At 42.0% G+C, this 21954-nt stretch overlaps 3 protein-coding genes across 5 annotated transcripts; all 3 read left to right on the top strand.

Annotated features, from left to right (window-relative positions):
• The first annotated feature begins 968 nt into the window (after positions 1 to 968).
• On the top strand, positions 969 to 4622 carry mllt11 (MLLT11 transcription factor 7 cofactor). Its single transcript, XM_074686630.1, has 3 exons — positions 969 to 1114; positions 1971 to 2143; positions 3135 to 4622. The coding sequence occupies exons 2-3, from the start codon at positions 1982 to 1984 to the stop codon at positions 3225 to 3227; spliced, it is 255 nt and encodes an 84-aa protein (XP_074542731.1). The 5' UTR covers positions 969 to 1114; positions 1971 to 1981; the 3' UTR covers positions 3228 to 4622.
• Positions 4623 to 6673: 2051 nt separating this feature from the next.
• On the top strand, positions 6674 to 11459 carry gabpb2a (GA binding protein transcription factor subunit beta 2a). The gene is made up of 8 exons (XM_074686609.1): positions 6674 to 6990; positions 8438 to 8545; positions 8638 to 8805; positions 8934 to 9128; positions 9216 to 9384; positions 9464 to 9640; positions 9727 to 9845; positions 9946 to 11459. The coding sequence occupies exons 2-8, from the start codon at positions 8438 to 8440 to the stop codon at positions 10294 to 10296; spliced, it is 1287 nt and encodes a 428-aa protein (XP_074542710.1). The 5' UTR covers positions 6674 to 6990; the 3' UTR covers positions 10297 to 11459.
• Positions 11460 to 13352: 1893 nt separating this feature from the next.
• Positions 13353 to 21617, top strand: anp32e (acidic (leucine-rich) nuclear phosphoprotein 32 family, member E). Of its 3 annotated transcripts, none has more exons than XM_074686619.1 (7): positions 13353 to 13540; positions 16356 to 16505; positions 16603 to 16725; positions 17229 to 17391; positions 17599 to 17690; positions 19221 to 19266; positions 19349 to 21617. In XM_074686619.1, exons 1-7 carry the CDS (start codon positions 13487 to 13489, stop codon positions 19435 to 19437), a joined length of 717 nt encoding a protein of 238 aa, XP_074542720.1. In that variant the 5' UTR covers positions 13353 to 13486; the 3' UTR covers positions 19438 to 21617. The 3 variants fall into 3 exon arrangements, with proteins under 3 accessions (XP_074542720.1, XP_074542719.1, XP_074542718.1); XM_074686618.1 differs by having other exon boundaries at positions 17599 to 17708; XM_074686617.1 differs by having other exon boundaries at positions 17599 to 17726.
• The last annotated feature ends 337 nt before the right edge of the window (positions 21618 to 21954 follow it).

Here is a 21954-nt window from a genome sequence, read left to right as displayed (position 1 = left end):
ACTCTTTTATTTTTTACTTTTTTCTTCCTTCTTTCTTTTTTCAAACAAAACCTGCCTAAATTGTTAAAAAAAAAAAAAAATTAGAAGCACAAGCCCTCTGCTAAAAGTTTTTCTTTATTCAAAGCAGTTTAAAAAGTAGCTATAGGTGTAAATTTAAAATTGGTCGTATCATTACTTCTAAGATTTAGACATATTTTACCCGTTTATAAACCAGCACCATTCATTTTTAACTATTTATTAATTTATCTATTTATGTATTTTTTCAGATAATAAGAATAATCACAAGGTTTTATGAAACACAATGATATATGTATGTATATATATATATATATATATATATATATATATATATATATATATATATATATATATATATATATATATATATATATATATATATATACATTTATCTATTTATTTGTTAAACATTATTTTGCGGTTTCTGTACACATGAGTATTTGTTATACATACCTAACCACGTACACTGTCCTACTTCTCCGTGTGTTTGAATACACAATATGTATTTATATCTGTGTGCCTGTGTGTTTGTGTGTGAGTGAGCTTGTAAGACACTGACCGAGCAAACCGGAAACGGCTTTCTTTTTCAAAATAAATGTTTTTCTTTTCTGAATTTCTCAGGACAAGAGACATTATTATTATTATTATTATTATTATTATTATTATTGTTGTTGTTGTTGTTGTTATTATTATTATTATTTTAACCCAAACTAAGTGGGTTATTTTGTGTTTTTTCACTCATTCTAAAGGTATCATCTAAATATTTGAAATTCAAAATCCTTACGTATTATGCTAACATTAAAAGATATCCGTCACCGAAATATATATAACGTTTGTATTCTTAAAATGTAACATTAATTTTGATTTTTTTTTTTTATGAATATCCGTACGCATTCTACAGTTTTGCAGCTTCAGACTTTTATTTTGGAACGCGTAAACGGAAGTCACGGTGCTATGATCGGCTGTGCTTGATGCAGGCGCAGAGCTCATTTAACGTGCAGCAGCTGAGCACCAGACACTCATCCTCCTGCAACAAAAGAGAAAACTGAACAAAGAGGGATTAAACGCTTTTCATTTTGTCACCGGAAACAAACAGGTGAGCTGATTTGTTTATATGTGTTATTTTTTGATGAATCGGCTTATTTCCGTGTGTTTTCTGTGTAAAAGCCGGTGCAATGATGAACCTGCAGACGATTCTAATCTGTTAAAAATCACGAACCACCAAACGTCATGTTGGAAAATGTGTGTTTTAACTTCTTTTTCTTAATAATCGTCGAAAATCGTCGTGATAACTCGGTTTAATTCGGCTGCATCATCTGCTGCTGATGAGCCGGGCCAACGCCTCTGACTCAGCCAGATCAATGAATCAGTGTCAACCATCATCTCTGAGACTGATCACCTCATAATCAAAGTGATACCACACAGGAGCTTTCTGAAGTAATCCAGTCTAATCAAATATGTCGAGATGAGGACGATAAGCCGGTGATGATCTGAGCCAATCAGAGCCAACGCCTCATTATCTATACATCAAACACTCTTTAGGAAAACAGCATGGAGTAAAAATCAGCTTAAAATGAATGGAGTTTGGTGGATCAGAGTCAGACAGAGTCAGGGGGTGTCTGCAGGTTTATTTCAGTCTGCTGAGGCACCATGACCCAGTTTCTAAATCTGCAGATCCGCATTAATAGAAACATCAGTGGGGAGTGTTAACCCTCAGAAATAAATATATTAAAATTATCAGCATTTAAAAATGGATACAGCACAGATCATGTATCAGGTTTAATCAGTGTTTATTTATAAAATAATCCATTAGATAACTAGAGATCATCAGGTTAAAAATAATCTGACACATACTCAGAAATAACTTGCATCCTTTCTGCGTGCTGCATTCAGGTGTCACAGATGAGTGCCAGTAACCCAGAGCTGTGTGTTTCTGTGTGTGTGTCTCTCAGATTCAGTAACGATGGAGAAATCAAACAGCCAGTACGACTCCTTCCTCTACTGGAGGCAGCCAATCCCAGCCCTCGACCTGTCCGAGCTGGAGGACCTGGGTTTGAGCGACAGCCTGAACAGCAGCAGCAAAGGCAAAGACAAGCTGTCCTCTCTGAGGGGCCAGGACGAGGAGGTGAGGGGACAAACACGCTGGGTATTAATGAACGATTGTACACACAGAGGGTCAGAGCGGACACCAGGGGGAGCCGTGACTCCTTTACATGTAAAGGAGGTCACCTCAGGTGGTTCAGGGTCCTGATCTGGGTCCCTCAGGGCGCCTCCCTCTGGAATCCTGGGGCTGTCAGACGGGAAGGAGACCCCGGGGTAGACCCGGAGCTGGCTGAGGGATTAGATATCATCTGACATGAAAACAGTGAGGGAGAAGGGAGTGACTGAGGAGACTGAGTGGGCTGAACGCCAGCACAACACAACCACAGAGAGACGGGAGAAGGAGAAGAGGATGAAGGGAAAGAAAGATGGATGGAAAGATGAGGAGAGGGGTTGGTCAATCCCTTGATGGATTAAAGGATAGATGGGGAGATGAATAGATGATAGATTGGTGGAAAGTTGGATTCACCAGGGGCGGCGCCATGGGTGGGCCCAACAGTCCCAGGCCCACCCACTTTCTAGCAGGCCCACCTCAAACTTTCCTTAATTTTTTTTTTCTTTATTTGTAAAAAAAATGCTTTTAAAGAGAAATATTATACAGTTTAGTCCCTTTACACTCATTTTTTAATTGTTAGATGCCCTGTCTTCATAAAAAATGAGCCAAGTTTTGCGATCTTTAGCCTGTTGGTAAAAAAGTTATGACTCATTCAGCCCTGATATGTTATATCGGTAGGACTAGAGAATGATTTTGGGACATAATGTAGATTTCTGTCTTTTATTTAACTGTGGTTAATGTTGCTGCTCTTACAAACTATAATACATGGAAAGTTAAGGCAGCGGAGCCCATTGGTGCGTTAGAGCAGCTACTCTTTGGCTGATGCCACTAAAAGCCATTACCGTCTGATGCACTAAAATTTTATCAAAAATTAAAGGATCAAAGAGCAACCAAATCTGCTTTAAAACATTTTGTAATTTACTACTTTTAACACTTTTTTTCTGTCTTTCTTCCTCCTCAGACATCTCTCTCTGAGTTCTCCTCCTTTAACTACTGGAGAGCTCCCATCGCCGACATCGACTCTCTGCTGGCCGACCTCAACCTCCTGCTGTGAGACTCTGAATCGCCTGACCTCGCCTGACCTCTGACCCCAGATCTGCCCGACATCACCTGACCCCAGATCAGTCCTTTGAGAAAGTCTCTCACCCTTCTGTCGCCACAAAACTGGGACACTGAGAGACTGATCCTGGTTCAGTTATTTCGCCATGTGGTTTTTTTATTCTCTGTGCGAGCCCGGCTCAGTCTGTGAGGTTCTCTTTGAGCTGTTTCATGAGGCTGATCACAAAGTCAAACACTGAACACTAAACTTACAGGTACTCCTCTGACCACTCCACTTTAATCACAGATTTGATTCAAGACTGATTTTTACTGAGGACACTGAATGCAGCATCTGACTATTTGTGGTTTAGTTTTCAGGGCCTGTGTTCACCGTCTGCGTTTTTTGCACTCCAGAGAGCTAAAAGTTGTCTTGCGGCACTTTGTCTTCCCTTTAATAGCGACGTTACATTTATTCTTAGTTGCTCTGTTTGCTTATTTTGTGCTTTATTTTTATAAGAAAGAAAAAATAGAGAAAGAGGAGTCAAGAAGCAATGCTGATAACTATGTCTGAGCTCTGAAAGTTGAATTATTTTCAGCCAAGTGTAAATTAAAAACAAGAACATCATGGGCACATGCAGGAAACATGTCAATTTCTGAGATAAATCAATTTACAGTCAGTAATCTTGAACAGAGCAGGAGTGACTGAGGAAAGAAAAGCAAGAAAACAGACACTAGAGAGGACAGTGAATGCATCATCTGTTTATCAGATTACGTTAATAATCTGTAAAACATGATACCAGCAGGTTGTCTGAATTGTTTGTGGGAGATAAAGTTGACAATTGACTGAGTTTGTGAAGTGATTTTTCAGACAGGTCTGTAAATGCATCATTGCTGAAGTCATCTGTGCTCCAGGTGGAGTTAGATCAGCCTCATGAAACAGTGAAACCCTTGGACAGCCGACTGACGCTCTGAAACCCTAATCCTGATTACAGAGCGTGTTTACACCACATCATTAATCCAGATTGAAAGATTCAGTCTAATACAATAAAGAGATTTCAGTTTGTGATTGAGGATTAAATGTGATAAACCATGTGTTGATCTGTTTCCAGACTTCACGGGTTAAAGTGAAACGTCTTTTTGTGTCATAATGATTCATTATTTATTTATTTATGGGATATTTAATATTTGATGTTTCCATCTGTGCCTTTTTGTTCTTCATCCTGAGCTGCTTCATTAACCCCCTCACTCGGTTAATTATTGATTAATTTATTAATGTATTTATTTCTCTTCATGCTGCGTCACTGAGCAGGCCTCATCATGTCAGAATGTACAGTACACCTGGTTACCTGTGTACACCTGTGCTTATGTGTACCTGCCAACAATAAAACCAAGTCCTGTTTTTGGTCACAAAGTTTTGTTTTCTTTCACAAAGTCACACATAGAAAGAGCCAATTGTTGAGAAAGTTTGGATACTTAGGCCCCCTTTTTTTAAATGCAGCCTGAAAAATTTAACACTTATTTTTTATTCCAATTTGATATGAAAAAAAAAGGTTTTTCACTTGAGGTTCTGAATAAAAATGACACCAACATTTTCAAGACAATATTTTATTTAACAGCAACAAAATACAGAATACATCTCCAATATTTTTTTGCATACAGAAAGAATATACAATCATATAAATTATCACACACATTAAACTAAACACCACGACACACTTCCTTTGGAAGGATACCAAAGAAATTAATGACTCTATATAAATACAAATGTGTCAAACAAGATATTTATCAGTTCCCTCTTCCTGAGGATTTATTGTCTTATTGTTTTTGACCAAATCCTGATATCTGCACTCACTGTTGACACAAATACAGCTGAAACAGTGTCAAGATGCCAAAGACTTTACAATAAATTAAAAACTACAATGATAAAGTTTTTACATTGGTATAAAAACTATTTATTTTGTATAAATCAAGAAATGTACATAGGTCAGAAAGTCTTGCGTTGTAATCAAATATCCAGTCAAAAATGTAATGATTATTCATTAACATGTTTTTCTTGCTCTAATATAAAGAGTTAACTCATGAGGCCCCGAGCTCACAACTCTGCGGGTTGCGTCTGCTCTAAAAACTGGTCCGAGGTCTGCTATCTGATCTGTTGAGCAACTCTGTATCACGTGACCATGCCGCTCAAACCGACCTGAGGTCTGTGTGCTCCTGCTTTACGTCAGTGAGCCCGCCCACAGGGAGGTTAACCACTCTGGCTTCCACCTCCGGTGTCGAGGGGCCGCCATTTTTATTAGCGATAAAACTCAAAAATAACTGATTTAAAGATCTTTGTCTGCAAGTGAACACCTGTTCACTTTTCAATTTCCTTCAGGAAGCGTGAAATCGCGGGGATCTTCAGCCGTTAAGGTAAAATATTCAATAATTTAACTCATCAACAGTTTGCATGCACAGGGCTAACGGCTAGCAGGGCTAGCTGGTAAACACGAGCGTCAAAACAGACCCCGGACGCGCAGCATTTCCGGTCAGTACTTTCAAAACACGAGAATTGAATAGGTCCACTTCATAATTTGGAATCGTCTAACCGATTATAAGCATACAAATAAATGTAAATCTGTTAATTTTCCTTTATATTGTTTTATATTTTTGAATACTCCAAATTTACAAACCGAAAAACGTAAATGTACAAAACTTTTACGTCAAATACTTCTTTAGTTTTATATCATTTATCATACATTAAAATACACAACAAAAGTGTGTTACTTGAGAAATCAATATATATGTATATAGATATATAGATAGATAAAATACTTTATTCATCTCCGAAGGGAAATTCATGTAGTTTGGGCTCATCTTCCAAAGATTAAAGAATTAAAGACTCTGATGGCTGCAGGGAGGAACGATCCAGTATTGAGCAAAAATAAGCAAAAAAAAAAACAATAAAGATAAAAATATAGCAAAAAAGCAGAGTAATAACAGAGAGCTGCCAAACTTTGCTGCTACCGCTAGAAGCGCCCAGATAATTGGAGAAAAGTCAGAGAAAGTTCGAAACATCGGATATTAAATAAGTGCAGAAACATCTGTGTGAGGTGATATTTAACGTAAAATCTACAAGACAACAAAAGTTTTTAAAAAACTGAAATACAAATAAAGTAAATAGATTTAAATTCAAGTTAAAGGGGAATGATTTAAAAAAAAAAGGTGTGGTCAAAGTAATAGTTGTAATGATAATTTAGTCAGGGGAAAAAGTTATTCCAACTTCAACACCAAACTTGAAGGTAGATCTTAAGCTTGCTCTTATAGTTACCCAGCTTGCAGCTCTGATGTCAAGAGAATTTACAGTTTGGGGGCAAACCGTTAGCTCTGTGGCTCCTGTCTGTCCCTTACATCAAGAACATTTAGTGGAAAAAAAAGTGCTTAATTTGCCTGCGTTTTTACCCCTTGTAGCCTTGCAAATGTCCCTTCCCCAGGATTGATATACGCTCTTATTTTGTAGGCTTTAACCACAACATCCGGTTTTTAACATTCGCCTCTGGTGCCTCGCGCTAACTTTTCCTAGTTAACGAGCCTGAGGAGTAGAAGTGCTTCAGTGGCGCCAGAAATCTGATCTATGCGCATTTTAAATTATTATCTACATTCAACTCACCCAGTTTAGCTTGAGTAACAATAATAAAAGCGTGCAATTGTCCAAACTGAGGAATTTGTTCTGATGAGCTGCTAGCTGTGCTAACATTAGCAGTGAAGAGCTCCCCGCCTGGCTCCTAAGAAACCTGCACGCGGTGAGTACCTGCTCTGTCGTCCTCAGGTGGAACAAAAACACATTATTTCCGTCTTCTCTTCCATTTAAGTATCACATAACCATGTGAAAGCGAAGTACTAGGGGACAGGTGTCCGGGACGCTGTTTGACGGCGCGCGCGTGAAGAATGCTAGTTAACCGGATGTGGAAGTAGTTTTTTCTCCGCGTGTAAAATAGGAAATTTCTCGGTGACTTCCCCCGGAAAACCAACAACTTAATATCAAACGGTTTCCTGTGCGTGTCTCTGTAAATGTTACTGTGGGCCACGTTGTGTTTTTTAACAGTCACGGAGGTCCAAAACAGACTGGAGAGGGGAGCCAGGAGGACGAGGCTCATGGCGGACTCTTTTCAGTCCGCGAAGGCGCGTAAAATGGCTCCTCGGCCGCAGAGAGAAAAACCTCGTCCATCTCGATCCCCAGAGCTGAGCAGAGCTGTGCTTCCATCATCGGACACAGTGCCATGCTAACTTACTTATGTTTATTAAACCACGTTTCCCCCTTTTATTCAACCCTCCGTAAACAAGGTGTGCTAAAGCATTTCCATTGTGTTAAAATCGAACTAATGCCGTACAGTTGAAACGAAATCTATACCACAAGAGCTACAAATGATGGTTATCTATGCACCCATTATCGGACGCACGTCGTCTGTGTTGTGCTGGCACTTTTGAAACCCGTAAGTTAAGTGTGGAAGCTTCAAGTGTGTTGTGAAAAAGTGCTTTAATGTGATATTTGACCGCAATAACACACAATTAAAAGCTGAGAAAGTATTCTGGTTTAGTTTTTACATTTGAGTGAAATAGAGGCGGGACGTGTCCGATAATAGACACACGTGTATTAGCTTCTGTTGCACTCTGCTTTACTACAAAAGCGTCTATTGTGCCACTTGTTTTGAAAACCACATACAGCTTTTATGGAATGAAGGAATTCGCGAGCAAAAGGTTTAAAAAATAGTTCCTGAGAGTTTGATACGTGTACACAATCAGTAATATACTTTTAACGTATTTGTATGATAAAAAAAAACCTATGTCAGTAGAAGTCACAGTTCTCAAAAGTAAACTTTAAACATTTCATCTAGTTTGTTTTGTTGTTATTTTTCATGTTAATCTAGAATTACTCAGTATTGTTTAAAAAGTGGCCAAATTATGCAGCTCTGATTGATCTTACCACATAAAGTAACAACAACAACAATAATAATAATAATAATATAATAATAATTACAATAATAAGTGTCACAAAATGAACTCCAAATGTTGAAACAATACAAATTTATTAAAATTAAAACTCATCAAATGTGATTTTCTGCTTTACAGACTTTCTTTTAGTATCAAGTTTGTTTCAGTCAACAAGAGTTAGTGATGTATTCCACAATTTAGTCCTAAGGCTGCAGAGATGTTTTATTCAATAAAATGCTCCCCATGTGTTTGTTTTAGATGTCTCTGGTGGACCTGGGGAAGCGTCTGCTGGAGGCGGCTCGTAAGGGTCAAGACGATGAAGTCAGAAACCTGATGGCAAATGGAGCTCCATTTACCACCGACTGGGTGAGACTGTGAATGCAGCTTTCAGGTTCTGAGATCCAGAGGTTTTTTGTTGTGTTTCATGAAACTGAACTAGCTCCTTGTGTTTCCTGCAGCTGGGCACATCCCCGCTCCACCTGGCTGCCCAGCACGGCCATTATTCCACGGCTGATGTCCTGCTGAGAGCCGGTGTTAGCAGAGATGCTCGTACCAAGGTGGACAGGACCCCGCTGCACATGGCTGCTGCTGAGGGTCACACAGTCATCGTGGAGCTGCTGGTCCGGGTAAGACCTGAAAAAGAAAGACTTAAGACTTTACCCAGGATTTGACGGGATCTTCTTATCTCAAAATTATGAAGCTCAGATGACGTCCAATCAGCATCTTTACATCGAATCTGTGTTTGTCCTCTCAGAGTGGAGCAGACATCAACGCCAAAGACATGCTGAAGATGACCGCTCTGCACTGGGCGGCGCAGCATGGTCACAACAACGTCGCCGACACGCTCATCAAGCACGGGGCCGACGTGCATGCGCTCAGTAAGTTCGACAAGACGCCGTTTGACATCGCTGTCGACATCCAGAACACAGAGCTGATGCTGCTGCTGCAGGTGAGGATGACCTCTGACCCCAGGAATGTTTGCGTATACAGCAGGTATAAACCTGATACTTACATGTGTGTTTGTGTGTGCACACAGGAGAGCATGCAGAACCAGGTGAACATGAATCAAGTGAATATGAACCAGGTGAGCATGAACGTGGAGACTAGCACCACCACCAACCAGCCACAGTTCATCATCCAGGGGATCCCTGCCATCCAGGGAGGCGTGGTCAACCTTGCTGACCTGCTCAATAAGGCAAATGCAGGTAAATATAGACACTCATACACCTGGGAGAGTGTGTATCTTGTGAAGGTGCACATCACCAACATGTTTTTGTGTCTCAGGAGATTCAGAAGAAGCAATCGCCGCCAGCGCTCTGGACTCCAACATCCAGCATGCTGCTGTTGTCAACGAGGGGGGTCAGAGGGTTATCACCATAGTAACAGACCAACATGGCAACCTGCAGACAACGGGAGGGATGTCGCAGCCGTTTTTCGTCACCATGCAGCACGGACAGCAGAGTAAGACACTCACAGCTTCTGCTCAGCCATATGGTGTGTGGAAGCATCAGTCTAACTGTGTGTGTGTGTGTGTTTATGTGTTTCAGTGCTGGCAGTTCCAGCCAACACAGTGACAGAGGAGGTGGTGACGGAGGAGCCACAGCCTCCACCCTCCAGGAAGAGGAAGCTGGAGGTGACCAACAATCACAACGACGGTGGAGAGACGGTGAGCAGCACCTGTGTTTACTGAAACTGTGAAAGTTCTCACTAGAAGTTCCTGGAACTTTTAATCATCTGTGGTTATGTTTGACTTTCATCTTCTTCAGGAGCTGTTGCAGAGGCAGCTGCAGGAGGCCAACAGGAAGGCACAGGAGTACCGGCAGCAGCTGCTGCGTAAGGAGCAAGAGGCCGAGGAGTACCGCATCAAACTAGAGGCTATGTCCCAGAGCCAGGCCAACAGCACCAACGCCAACAACACCTCTATGGCCGCTGCAAACGCCGCCAGCCCCGAGGAGGTGGTGGGAGGAGAGGAGGACGAGGAGGAGGCAGCAGCCGGCATGGTGGAGGAGGAGACAGAGATGGTGGTGCTACAGGAGGGAGGGATCATCATGGAGGGGGAGGAGGGTCAGGTGACGCTGGTGGAGACGGGTGGAGAGACGACGGAGGTCAGCTCATAACAGAGCAGGAGGCGTGGAAATGAAAAGACAGATGATGACAGGAGATGGTTGGTTTGACTCGTGCTGATTTGCATCTTATTAACAGACAGAGCAACAGGTGGCTCTAAGTCAGCGCCATTTTGAATCCTCAGATTTTAGAGACAGGAAACAAAGCAGCGTCTCAGAAAACGAGCGGGGGAAAGACGATTTAAAACACACTAAATGTGGCGAATGACTCGCGCCCTTTTGGATCCCTGTCAGTTCAGAGAGGGAGGCTTCCTTAAGAAGACAACAAAGATGAAGAGACACTTAAAGATACAACATCAGAGGAGAAAGGTGGACTAAACTTGAGAGAGGTGGCTCTGCATGGGCCGTTTTGAATTCCCAGAAATAGTAACTGATATTAACCATGAGAGTTGGGGAACAAAAATGTGTCTGCAACATTCAGAACACCAAAGGAGGGAGAGGAGGACAAAGACTGCCAGCTTTACCAGATGCAGAACGTCTGCAGAAGGTGGACAAGTGAATCAAAGTGATGGAAACCAACTGAGGAGGATGAGACTGGTGATAGAGAGGAGCAAAATAAAAAAACACAAGAGGAGGAGGGATCGGCGTCAGGTTGAATCAGAGCGCTGATTTGTACCGTTCAGCTTCCTAATATTTCCACCTGTAAAGAAGACCCATCAACTCAAGAATCTCCACACTCTGATATATGACTTTTATTCCTGTTGCACTTGTTTGTATACTTTTTTTTAATATTTTGTTGTTATATTTTGTAAATCCCTGATTCAAGGCTTCAAGTGTTTGTCTGATGCCTCCATTAAAGCCTGAATCCACCACAGTTAGAGATTCAAAAGTAGTGCGCCATCCTGCTTCTGCTGAAAACAGCTGGGAACGACGAATCATGGACACTACAGAACTTTTTCATTTTTTTCTTGTTACAGGTTTTGTATCTTGTTTTTTTTGTTGATTATGTTTTCTTTTAAAAGCAAAACAAGATTTCCCACTTGCCTCTTTAAAATGTACCAAAACAGAGCAGGAAGCAGGATCATCTCAGTTAGAAGCAAAGATATCCTGCTGGATAGAAATGATCAGTTTTATCCCCAAACCAGCTTTCATTGATCGAGTAATCCTAATTTTTTCAGACAAGATCATGGGTCAAACTGCTTTATTATAAGTTAATAGTGTTTTTGTCACTCGTACACATCTCCAAATCAAATGTAACACCTTTGAACATTTTTTCAGAGGAGTTTAAAGGCAAATAATCTTATGAGTGGAGGTGTTTTATGAAAATAACCTTAACTGGCAAATTATTCTGCAAAGACATGATCTTTTAACAACATTTACAGGACTGTAATCATCACTGGTTCAAGTTTATAAATCTGTGTTATCACATCTGGGTTCATCTGACGGATGTTTCCAGCTCTTTCATGACGAGCTCTGACACTCTGAACGGTACGTTTGCAGTCTGGTATTTTGGGTGAGAGTTAAACTAAAAGTCTGAAAACTGTCTGATGATGTGGTTGCTCTGAAATCTAAAATATAACCAACAAATGCTGATGAAGATGTGGTAAAATGTATAAAGAAACATCTCCCTGTTTTTGTAAGTGCTGCCTTTGAGAGCTGAAGCATATTTTAACGACTTATGACATAGGTTGATTTTTTTGTAAGGAAGCAATCGATCATAGCCGTTAAGTTTGGGACTGATGCTGTAAAGCGGTGTTGTAAAGTAACTCTTGGTTGATTTCGGAATAATTACCTGAAACAGACTCGCTCTTCAATGCTGTACCTGAAGGCATCACTCGTCTCCTTTAATCCCTCCTCACCGCTCTGGTGTGTTCATGGTCCTGTCACGGCTAATTATCAGTTGTTGATTAGAATCTATCAACTGGTCGCTCTGCCTGTTTCCTCTCCTCTGTTCATCAAGTGTGAAAGTTATTTTTATAAGCTCAGCAAAGCCAACCTTTTCTATGTATATATAAAGTTGTATTTTTTTAACTGTACCTGAATGCTCCATCGTGACAAAGATGATGATGACGATGATGGTGGCTGCCTGCATTGGTAATCTACAAAATAAACACTTGTTTTTTTTTTCCAATAACAGCGTCTTTATCGTGCTTTTAATGCTTTCACACTTTGAACTCACCATGATGCGTTCAGGTTTAAGCCTGGAATCATTTTATTAATGTGTAATAAGTCATACTCTGTACCAATGTGTCTTATTGATCAGTAGGTATTGGTTTATGGCGATAGGGATCTTAGAGGGAGGGCAGAGATCGTTGGGAAGAATAAAATCAGCGTAGGTTTGTCTCAAAAGCACCACTTTTGATTTTTTGTGTAACTGAAGGCAACAAAATGCTCAGATATAGAGCCATATGGTACGAGATTAAAGTCAAAATAGTTGTTACTACAAAATTACAGTCAAAAAGGAGTAATGTTACAAGGCTACAGTTAAAATACGGCCTTTATTTTGCAGAAATACACTTTACATAAAGTCATGATGTAATAAATTTAAAATCTGAATATTCCAAACAATGTCAAATCATCTCTTTGGTAAAGCATATGTAGTGGGATTAGCTGATGTATGCATAAATGGTTTATAGTAAGGGTCTTTGACTTAATCTAAATGATACTTAAGTTTAACACAAGGCAGCCTCAACTCTTTTCAACCAAATTTAAGGTGCTTATCAATTAGATTTGCTTGCTGTGTTTTTAATCCAGCCTAAATCTGGGAACCAGCACTTTGTTGGTCTTTTCTTTGCTTGTTAATACTTTTTCACTTTATTCATTGTGGACTGGGAAGTTTCAACATGTCGCCAGTTTCTGTTTGTCCGTCTGCTCTTTTATTTTTTAAACTTTCATGGTTTATTGACGAAATAACCCTAATTTTCCTTTAATTTCTCAACTACAGCTCCCATCAGGCCCTCACAGGCTGTCAGTGGCTTTTGGGATATTACCGCCCAGCGCGTGGATTATGGCCGATCAGTGTTGATTGATGGACAAATTGTCCAATCACTGGCGTCAAAGAGGCACGCGGCCAACCCTGTGTGGCGGGGGGCGGGGCTGAAGGGGAGGGGGCAGGGCGCGAGGTATCATGGAGGATCAGTAGGCAAACTGTGGCCATCAGAGGAGAGCAGCTACGGCTCTGATCCCCGGGAGTTTCTTAACTGTTCACCACTTGATTTAAACCACTCTAACGGGATATTTCAGAATGGACATGAAGAAGAGGATCAACTTGGAGCTGCGGAACAGGAGCCCGGCAGAGGTGAGCCTCTTTATTTAAATAACAGCTTAATTGTTGCTTGAAATAGCCCGCGAGGTGATGTGCGACCGGAGCCTGGCTGCTCCCCCCACTCATCACATGGAGCTCGCCTAACGGGAACACCGGACGGCAGGCTGCTTTCAACACAACCAGGCGGTTAATCCCATGATCGATGTGGTTATAGTTTTAATAACTGCCGCCCGCTGATGTTTGTAGAAGCATCTTAGCGGCTCTGTCCGTTCGCCCGCCCCCTCCTCAGCTCCCGTGAAACCCCGTCTCCGCGGGAGGCTCCTCGGACACATTACACCATCAAACGCATTAAAGGACGCAATAAGCAGTGCATTTCTCAACGGTCCGTTAGGGGAAACAGTTCCACTATTATCAAATTGAACTCAGCCGCAAATAACGGGTACCGTTAACTTTTTATCAGTCATCAACCGCACGGAAGTTTTTCAAACGATATGACATGTAAAATATTCATAAAACGTAAACAAAAGTGCACGGTTTCATTGAGATAATGGCGGGCGGGTACAGCGGGTTGTTTTTACTCCGTGCTCAACGCGGGCTTTGGTCCAGTTAGAAAAAACACTGCGTGTCAACCTCCACAACAACGACGTCGGTTTGTGCTTCGTGGTTCTCTGCGAGCGGACATCTTAAGTATTGCGCGGCTTAAACTTCGACGGAAAAACATCTTCTTTGACGATTAAGCATCGAATTCGTCGTTAAAACCGCATTAGTGATGAAGTTGACGTTTATTTAGAGGCTTTTAGTCAACATTTCCGCGCGGCTCTGCACGGTGGCGGACGTGGGTCGGTCACAGACATTTTGAGTGGGCAGCTCGTGCTGTGGAGTAACGCGTTACCCGCTTAACGTTACAGGAAGCGGATTAACGGCTGTTCGACGGCAAAATTTGAGTGATGTCGACGAATGCTTCTTCATCGACAACTATCAAAAACGTTATGAGTAGTTCGTTGGACCGCGGGGCATTTCTGAAGCGTGGTTATCGTGTAACGATGAGTGTTGCCGTTTGAATAACGGCGTCGTAACGAATCAAAATGGCGTTACTCGACGAGGCTTTAAAGGGAAACAGATTACCGTCTTTATCACGTTGGACCGTCGGTTCGTAGGAGAATAAACATCACAGAGGATGTGATTTGTCGCTGTTATTTATATTAGATCGATAGAATAACGTTGTAAAGAGTGTGGACGCGCTATTCTGCCGGTGTCTCCTATAATAAAACAGTTGGAGCTCCCCCCCTCTCTCTGTATGTGTGTGTGTGAGTGTGTGCTTATCAGTGCGTATGCGTGTATGATTAAGTTATATAACCGAGCTGCCAACCGTACAGCCTGAGTTAAATAACACACTAATACACTCCCTGAGCTCACCGTTCACTTTTAATTCACTTCATCTACACACTGATCCAACAGACGAGCTGCGGGTGTCATGTTTTATGAATTGGGGGATGCCGGCAGATGGTGTGTGTGGAGGCTTAGAAGACAACCCCCCAACACACACACACACACACACACACACACACACACACACACACACACACACACACACACACACACACAGTCCATGTAGATTATAGTAGGTTAAAGCCACAGCTCTCAGAGACTCAGTGTTAGTGTAGTGTAGTGTAGTGTAGTGTAGTGTAGTGGTCTTCATTGATGGCTGCTGGCCTGCAGGCTGAGGCTCTACTAAAACACAGAATCTACTGTTATATAAGCAGAGGAGCCAAAGGAACTCTGGGAAATAAAAGCAGCCATCAGTGTGGACAAATTCCCCCATGAGCTGCCGTCTAACGACAACCCACTCCACTATTATTGTGCCAATGATTACATCTGGTAAACATTGTATACAATTCTTCAAGGGACACACATAGGGACCCCTTTTCAGCCCCATTAAATGAATAAAAAGAAAAAAATCTAGAGTTGATTTTGACATTATTTGTAAAATTATTCACACATGTAGACACAAGCTGTGCAAGCAATGCATGTGTGTCTGAATACATGTCTACACCGAGTGCATGGGCTGGTATCATTTGATGACAATAAATCAGTAAAAATAACACAATGCCACTTGAATTGAGTTTGGTTAACAAATATTTGACATATTGTAACCACATTTAGCTCTACTTTCTATTTACTTCAGATTTTTATCAACCATGGCCACTTATTTTTTGTAAATAATGAGAACGTAATGCAAACTTTGATACGTATCTGCACCGTACTTATCAAATATTAATAAAATAGTGCCAAAAGCACTTTATGAGAAGGTAAAGGTGTTCATGTGCGCCATCATTGCACATTGTTAATACACAAAGATAGTGTTGGTGAATGTGCAAAGGTGAAGCTATTTACTGTTATGTTATCAACCTATTAACTAGGTCAATAGTTGTGTGTTTTAGATGGATGTCGAGGGTTTAAACTGAAGCTTTTATGATAATTATCTATGATTATTACTGATGTTCATGTAAACACTTAATAGAGAAAAATGCAAACAAAAAATGGTTGTTTTGTCTGATAATTAATAAGATATAAATGATTGCTGTAGCTTTGACTCAAGCTCTGCTCATCAGCACCATCTAGTGGGCGTTTGAGAAACAGCAGCTATTAACTCATGTAGGTCAAGGTTGACTTTAAAGTTGTTACACAAGAAGACAGGAGAGCTCAGAGAGACGCTTCGCTGCCAATCATCCTACAGGACACACACACACACACACACACACACACACACACACAGAGATATATCACAAAAACACTCACACACCTCTTGTGACTCACCAATGTCTTTCTTCTTTCTGGTTGGTGTCAGATTGCAGAGCTGGTGCTGGACAACAGTCGCTCTGCTGATGGAGAAGTGGAGGGTCTGACGGATGCGTTCACAGAGCTCGAGTTCCTCAGTATGGTCAACGTGGGTTTGACCTCGCTGGCGAAACTGCCCTCACTGCCCAAACTACGCAAGGTAAAACATCAGTAACATCAACCTTACCTCTACAGATGGAAAACCACATCTCCTGCGTTTCAGTGGTGCTCACTGTTTCCTGTGTTTGTGTTTTCAGTTGGAGCTGAGCGACAACAACCTGTCAGGTTCTCTGGAGACGCTGTCAGAAAAATGTCCCAACCTGACCTACCTCAACCTGAGCGGCAACAAGATCAAAGAGCTGAGCAACGTGGAGGCACTGGTCAGAGCACACACACACTTTTTTATTCCTGCCATCAAGGCAACACATTCAACACTTAAACCCTAAACATTTGGGTGAACATACTTCTACCATGTTTCCTGCAGCAGTCTGTCTGAAAGCTTATTGTTGAAAATGTAAGAACCAATGTTAACTTTGTCTGGAAAATCAGTGTTTGTCTTATTCTTTCTTAAAAAGTTTTATTTGGGTGAACTTTCACCTGAGAAGTCTAGAAAAATGTCTTTTGTTCAAGATTTTAAAAACAAAAACAAGGCCTGAGTTTAAATGTGATAATTAGTTTTTAAAAATGGAGATGATTCCTCAATCAAAAGAAACCAAATGACCAAAAGGTGTGTGATAGAGAAAAGATGCACATTTTACCCTTAGTGAGTGTGTTACAGGTTTCTGCAACTCACACGACTTGGAGCGAGAAACAGTTTGAGTAATCTTCACATCAGTGTCACTTAAATCATTCCTGAGAGTTTACCTGGTGTTTTCTGCTGCAGCAAAACCTGAAGAGCCTGCAGAGCCTGGACTTGTTCAACTGCGAGATCACATCTCTGGAGGACTACAGGGAGAGCGTGTTTGAGCTGCTGCCTCAGGTGACCTACCTGGACGGATTTGACCAAGAGGACAACGAGGCGCCCGACTCGGAGGCTGATGATGAAGGTGAGTGCAGAGAGTGTGTCTGTATCTAAACTCAGATAAACCCTCTCCAGGTCAGGCCACGTCACAGATATTCCTTCTCGTGTTCTTTTTTCTCTGCTTGAAAAATAATGAAACCCTAAGGTAACAGGAGAAAGGACTATTTTTTTCTACATGGTGATGGTGGAAAAAGGCTGTCTTTGAAGTGTCTTTGGGTGTGTCTGTCTACAGATGAAGACGGCGAGGATGGGGCGGGGCCAACCGGAGACTATGACGATGAGGACGACGAAGAGGATGATGAAGACGGCTCAGAGGGAGGAGAGGTGGGGCTGAGCTTTCAGGTGAACCGTGCAGATCAGGTGGGCAACTCAGGCTTCGGCCTGCAGGTCGACCCAAAGCCGGCTCAGATGCGCCTTCACCTTCCCATCATGCACCTGTGTCAGCCAGGCAGAGAACGGGACACAGTTGAGACCAATGAGGCTAAAAATAAGACCCAATTAAAGCTGAATATGAACGGGTACGGTGCTGCAGGTTGATTCAGACAGGACAGAGGATGCACAGAGCTGAAGTGTGGGCAGAATAACGCCCCCTACAGGTGGACACTCTGCCTCTTCAGCCTCATATCCTCCAGACACAAACACAACGTTAGAAACATGACACAGACACCTGAGGAGGGCAGGACACAGAAACTCTGCTCAACATGTCAGCACCATGTTTTCACACAGGAGAGCGATTTTTAAACATGAGCTGAGGCCATTAACAAACTCCAGCAGCACACCTGGACCTTACAGCTAAACCACGAGCACCAAACCTGACTCATCTTCACGTTTTATGGGTTTACTTTAAGATGATCTGATCTGAGACGCCAAGTCAGGAGCAGATTGGAAAGAAAGTCCAGTTCTCTGCCTGCTCTGAACTGAGCCGGTCCAATGGGTCGACCTCAGGTGTGTCATCAGGTGTGACCGTGTTCTTGACCAGGTTCAGCACCAAAATGGCCGCCTCTGAGGACAAGAAACAGGTTTTTCAGGATCTGCACATAGGGTTCAAAATTTTACTCTGTCTCTCTGAAAAATGCATAAATGGACAAATATTTCTTTAAATAATGGAAAAAATCTGCTTCTTTAACATTATTTTGAAAATTAGAGAATAATTTACATTATCACTTTAAATTAGGTTTATTTTTTTAGCCAGTTTGTTTTTGTGCTTAGGAAAATGTCCTGAAATTGATTGAAATATTTATTTTTATACAATTATGATTTTTGATACATTTTTAAGTCTTTTATTTTGAAATCAGCCAGTCAGAGTCGGTCTGATGGAGGTCAGCCTGGTCACTGTGATGATGTCATTTAGAGCTCCATTAGTTTTATCCAATCACAACCTAGCTGTTCCTCATAGCCCTGTGTATCTTATTTTGAAAGTGACTTTGAATCTGTCTCTTACTTTGAAGGATTGACTCCTCACCATATTTGATATAATAGAATTTGTTTCCCTTATTTTTAAAGTATTATATCCCTACCTAAATTGTATCCGTCTCTTATTTTGAAAGTATTTACCCCTCCCTCGGCTTTCCTTTTCAGTCTTTGTCTGTTTATTTTGAAAGTATTGACTTCCATCTACTTCTGTCTCTTATTTTGAAAGTATTCAACCCCTCCACTGTAGCTTAGTCTCTGACCTTTATTCTGAAATCATTTACTCCTTGAAGTCAGATCTCATTGTCTCTTATTTTGAAAGGATGAACTCCCTACTCTTGATCTCTCAGCCCCTTATTTTGAAAGTATTGACACTCTTCCGCAGCACTGTCTTATTTTGAAAGTCAATACTGATCTAAAACGTTTCCCCGCTCTTCATCTCAGGAGGAGGACGATGATGAAGATGACTATGCAGAGGAGGAAGAGGAAGGTGAGTGAAGTGTCTGGGTGTGTTGATCTGTCTGCAGATGTCCTGTGCTCTCCTCTGATTGGTCGATTCTTTCTCTCTGCAGAGGAACAGGCGGGCGTTCAGGGACAGAAGAGGAAGAGAGACGTGGAAGACGAGGGCGAGGACGATGATGATGATGACGACGATGACTAGCTGCCTGGCCGATGGTCGTCTGTGTTGTCCTGTCCTGTTTCTGTCCATCTCAGTTGTCCTCCGGACCCGACCTCTGCCAGACAACAACAACAAAAACAACAACAACAACAAACAAACAATTGATGAATCAGGGCTGCAGCAACAGGAACAGTGTGATCCATAGTTTTACTCTTTAGATCCTCACTACTTTATTTTATAGATCTATCAGGACACGCCTCCCTTTAAGACCTGCGTCAGGATCAAACTTCGCCTCCTCCCTTGGTCCCAGACTCTGATCCTGGACTTTGATCTCGATCCAAACATCTGAATAGTGTTAGCCGTTAGCACAAAGGTGTCAAAACCTGAGCTCAGATTGATGTCGCCTCCTCCATAAGACCTGGTTCCTGGTTCAGCTCCCCCTACTGGTCAGGATGGATGCTTCGCCTCTGGAAAAATCTGAAGATCATTGAATTCAGCTCCGACCACAAGACTCCTGCAGCTGATGAAAACTGAGCTCTGATTGGTCCACCTGATGCTGCAACTCAGACCCTGACAAGTCTGCAACAAAATCTGGATTAAAGCTCCGTTAAGAGTCAGTTTAGGACGAGACTAAAACCTGAGCCACATTTCTCCATTGGATGCAGGATGTTTGACTCGTCTTGGACTTTGTTTTCCTAAATCCTCCAAAGACCTGCAGCTTTCTGAAGCAGTGATGGTGCACCCGCGAGTCCGTCAGACGTCTGGACCGTCCTGCATGAGAAGCTGAGACATCTTGATCCTGGATCTCTCCTGATGTCTGTCAGGAAACAGAAGCTCTGTGGTCTCGAGTCACCTGGTCTGTGCTGGTCTTCACTGGTTTTCCTTTCTAAGAGCTGGATCTGCCGTCTCAAACTGTCGATCTCCCTTTAATCTCAACATCCTGGTGGTGAAGTACCAAATCCACCGAAGTCCTGATCCACCTGCATGACCCACCTTCAGCAGCAGAACCAGAGTGCGACCTCAGGAGAGCCTTCAGCATATCACTCTGACCCCGTCTGGGTTCAGTCCACATTTCACATGATCCTCACCTTCAAAGAGAACCAAGACCGGTTCTGTCACATCTGGACTCTGGACCATCAGGGACGAGCTTCAGGATCTCTGTCCCTGCCATGTTTGAACCTTTAGTCCCTGACCTGGTTGATCACATGACTCTGCTGACACCGCCCGTCACACCTGCTGTAGACATGATAATATTCCCAGTGTGTGTTTGATTTATTGTAGGGGTTTTCCAGGGGAGCTTAGGGGGCGGGTGGGGTGACATTTTAGTCTGATGTGTTTCTTTTGGACCCTTTTTCTCTTCTTGTCTCTGATTGGCTGTTTTTAGTTTGATGTGAAAGCGAGCAGCTCGTCCTCAGACTGCCCATCCCCTCATCACGCTCAGACCGCTGACGTGTCACTCTTTAGGCTCTGCCCCCTTCATCTGACTGCATCCTCCGAAACCTTTGTAGAGACCAAAACCTGCGTTTAGACGATTGATCAGACTCAGCCGCTCTGTGGGTCACATGACACACACACACAGACATCATAGGACACAGAGGGGGCGTGTCAGTGTATGAAGGGGGCGGAGCCTGAAGCGGGACACACATGTCTGATTCAGGTGTCTGATTCTCTGCAAGCAGAAACTTTTTACTTCCTCCTGCTGAGACATGACGAGTGCAATCCTGCATGAGATGGGAGTTAATTAACGATCTGAAGAATTAACGAGTGTAATCAATTAACTACTGATGATGTCATTCATTGATCGTCACACTTTTATCTCCTGCAGGTGAGTTCGTCCTGCTCAGCTCTGACTTTTACCTGTTAAACTTTAAGCTTCTTTTTATTACACTCTGAAAAACAACACCCCACCTACACAGCTGTCACGCATCAAAGCATCATGGGAAAGACCGGCGCTGCTTTTAGACAAAGGTTTTTTTGTCTTAACATTTCATCGAAAGTTGGTGTTAAAGTTTCTCCTCGAACAAACAAGGGGAATGTTTATTCAGATTATTTCTGGAGTTTTTAAATCATTCTTTTTATTTTCATAAATTTCTAAATACCCCTCTGATCACATGACCCGACGCCTACATTGACACGGTGTTGTTTTTAAGAGTGTAAGAGGTCAAAGGTCACGCCTGTCAGACCTGCTGAGGTCGGCTCTATCTGTGGTTTTTAAGGCAATACTGTAAATAGACTTTCAGCTCAGTTTCAGGTTTTATTTTTATTGTTTTTAAAGAAGATAATTTTACAGATGTTTTTGTTTTTCCTGCAGCGAGGTGATAGTTGACCCGCGTCTTTGACCTTTGACCCCGGCTGTTACTGTCCCTCTATCATCCTGTCTGTGGGGAAAAGAAAACCGTGTTTGACTCTTTGTGGTGTAACAAGAAAAAAAACATACTGAGGGGTTTTGAATTAAAAAAATGTGAAAGGAAAGAGTTTGTGTTGGAAATGATTTCGTCAGAGCAATCTGAACTCTCGCCTGGTGGTGGAGCTCTCCGCCTTCGTCCTGTGAGCCTGTGA

The sequence above is a fragment of the Halichoeres trimaculatus genome, unplaced genomic scaffold (genome assembly GCF_033239565.1).
Source record: "Halichoeres trimaculatus isolate MK-OKI-2021-1 unplaced genomic scaffold, fHalTri1.1 fHalTri1_scaffold_14, whole genome shotgun sequence".
Taxonomy (NCBI): Eukaryota; Metazoa; Chordata; class Actinopteri; order Labriformes; family Labridae; genus Halichoeres; species Halichoeres trimaculatus.
Note: the sequence above shows the minus strand (reverse complement) of the source record. Positions and strands in the feature narration are given on the sequence as shown.

Bases quoted from the DNA above. Each gene is read 5' to 3' on its own strand.
- anp32e (XM_074686617.1), top strand. From the start codon at position 13,487: ATGGACATGAAGAAGAGGATCAACTTGGAGCTGCGGAACAGGAGCCCG. The intron at 16,726-17,228 runs GTCAGAGCACAC...TTTCTGCTGCAG, and splicing joins TGAGCAACGTGGAGGCACTG to CAAAACCTGAAGAGCCTGCA. The intron at 17,392-17,598 runs GTGAGTGCAGAG...GTCTGTCTACAG, and splicing joins CTCGGAGGCTGATGATGAAG to ATGAAGACGGCGAGGATGGG.
- gabpb2a (XM_074686609.1), top strand. From the start codon at position 8,438: ATGTCTCTGGTGGACCTGGGGAAGCGTCTGCTGGAGGCGGCTCGTAAG. The intron at 9,641-9,726 runs GTAAGACACTCA...TATGTGTTTCAG, and splicing joins CATGCAGCACGGACAGCAGA to TGCTGGCAGTTCCAGCCAAC. The intron at 9,846-9,945 runs GTGAGCAGCACC...CATCTTCTTCAG, and splicing joins ACAACGACGGTGGAGAGACG to GAGCTGTTGCAGAGGCAGCT.
- mllt11 (XM_074686630.1), top strand. From the start codon at position 1,982: ATGGAGAAATCAAACAGCCAGTACGACTCCTTCCTCTACTGGAGGCAG. The intron at 2,144-3,134 runs GTGAGGGGACAA...CTTCCTCCTCAG, and splicing joins TGAGGGGCCAGGACGAGGAG to ACATCTCTCTCTGAGTTCTC.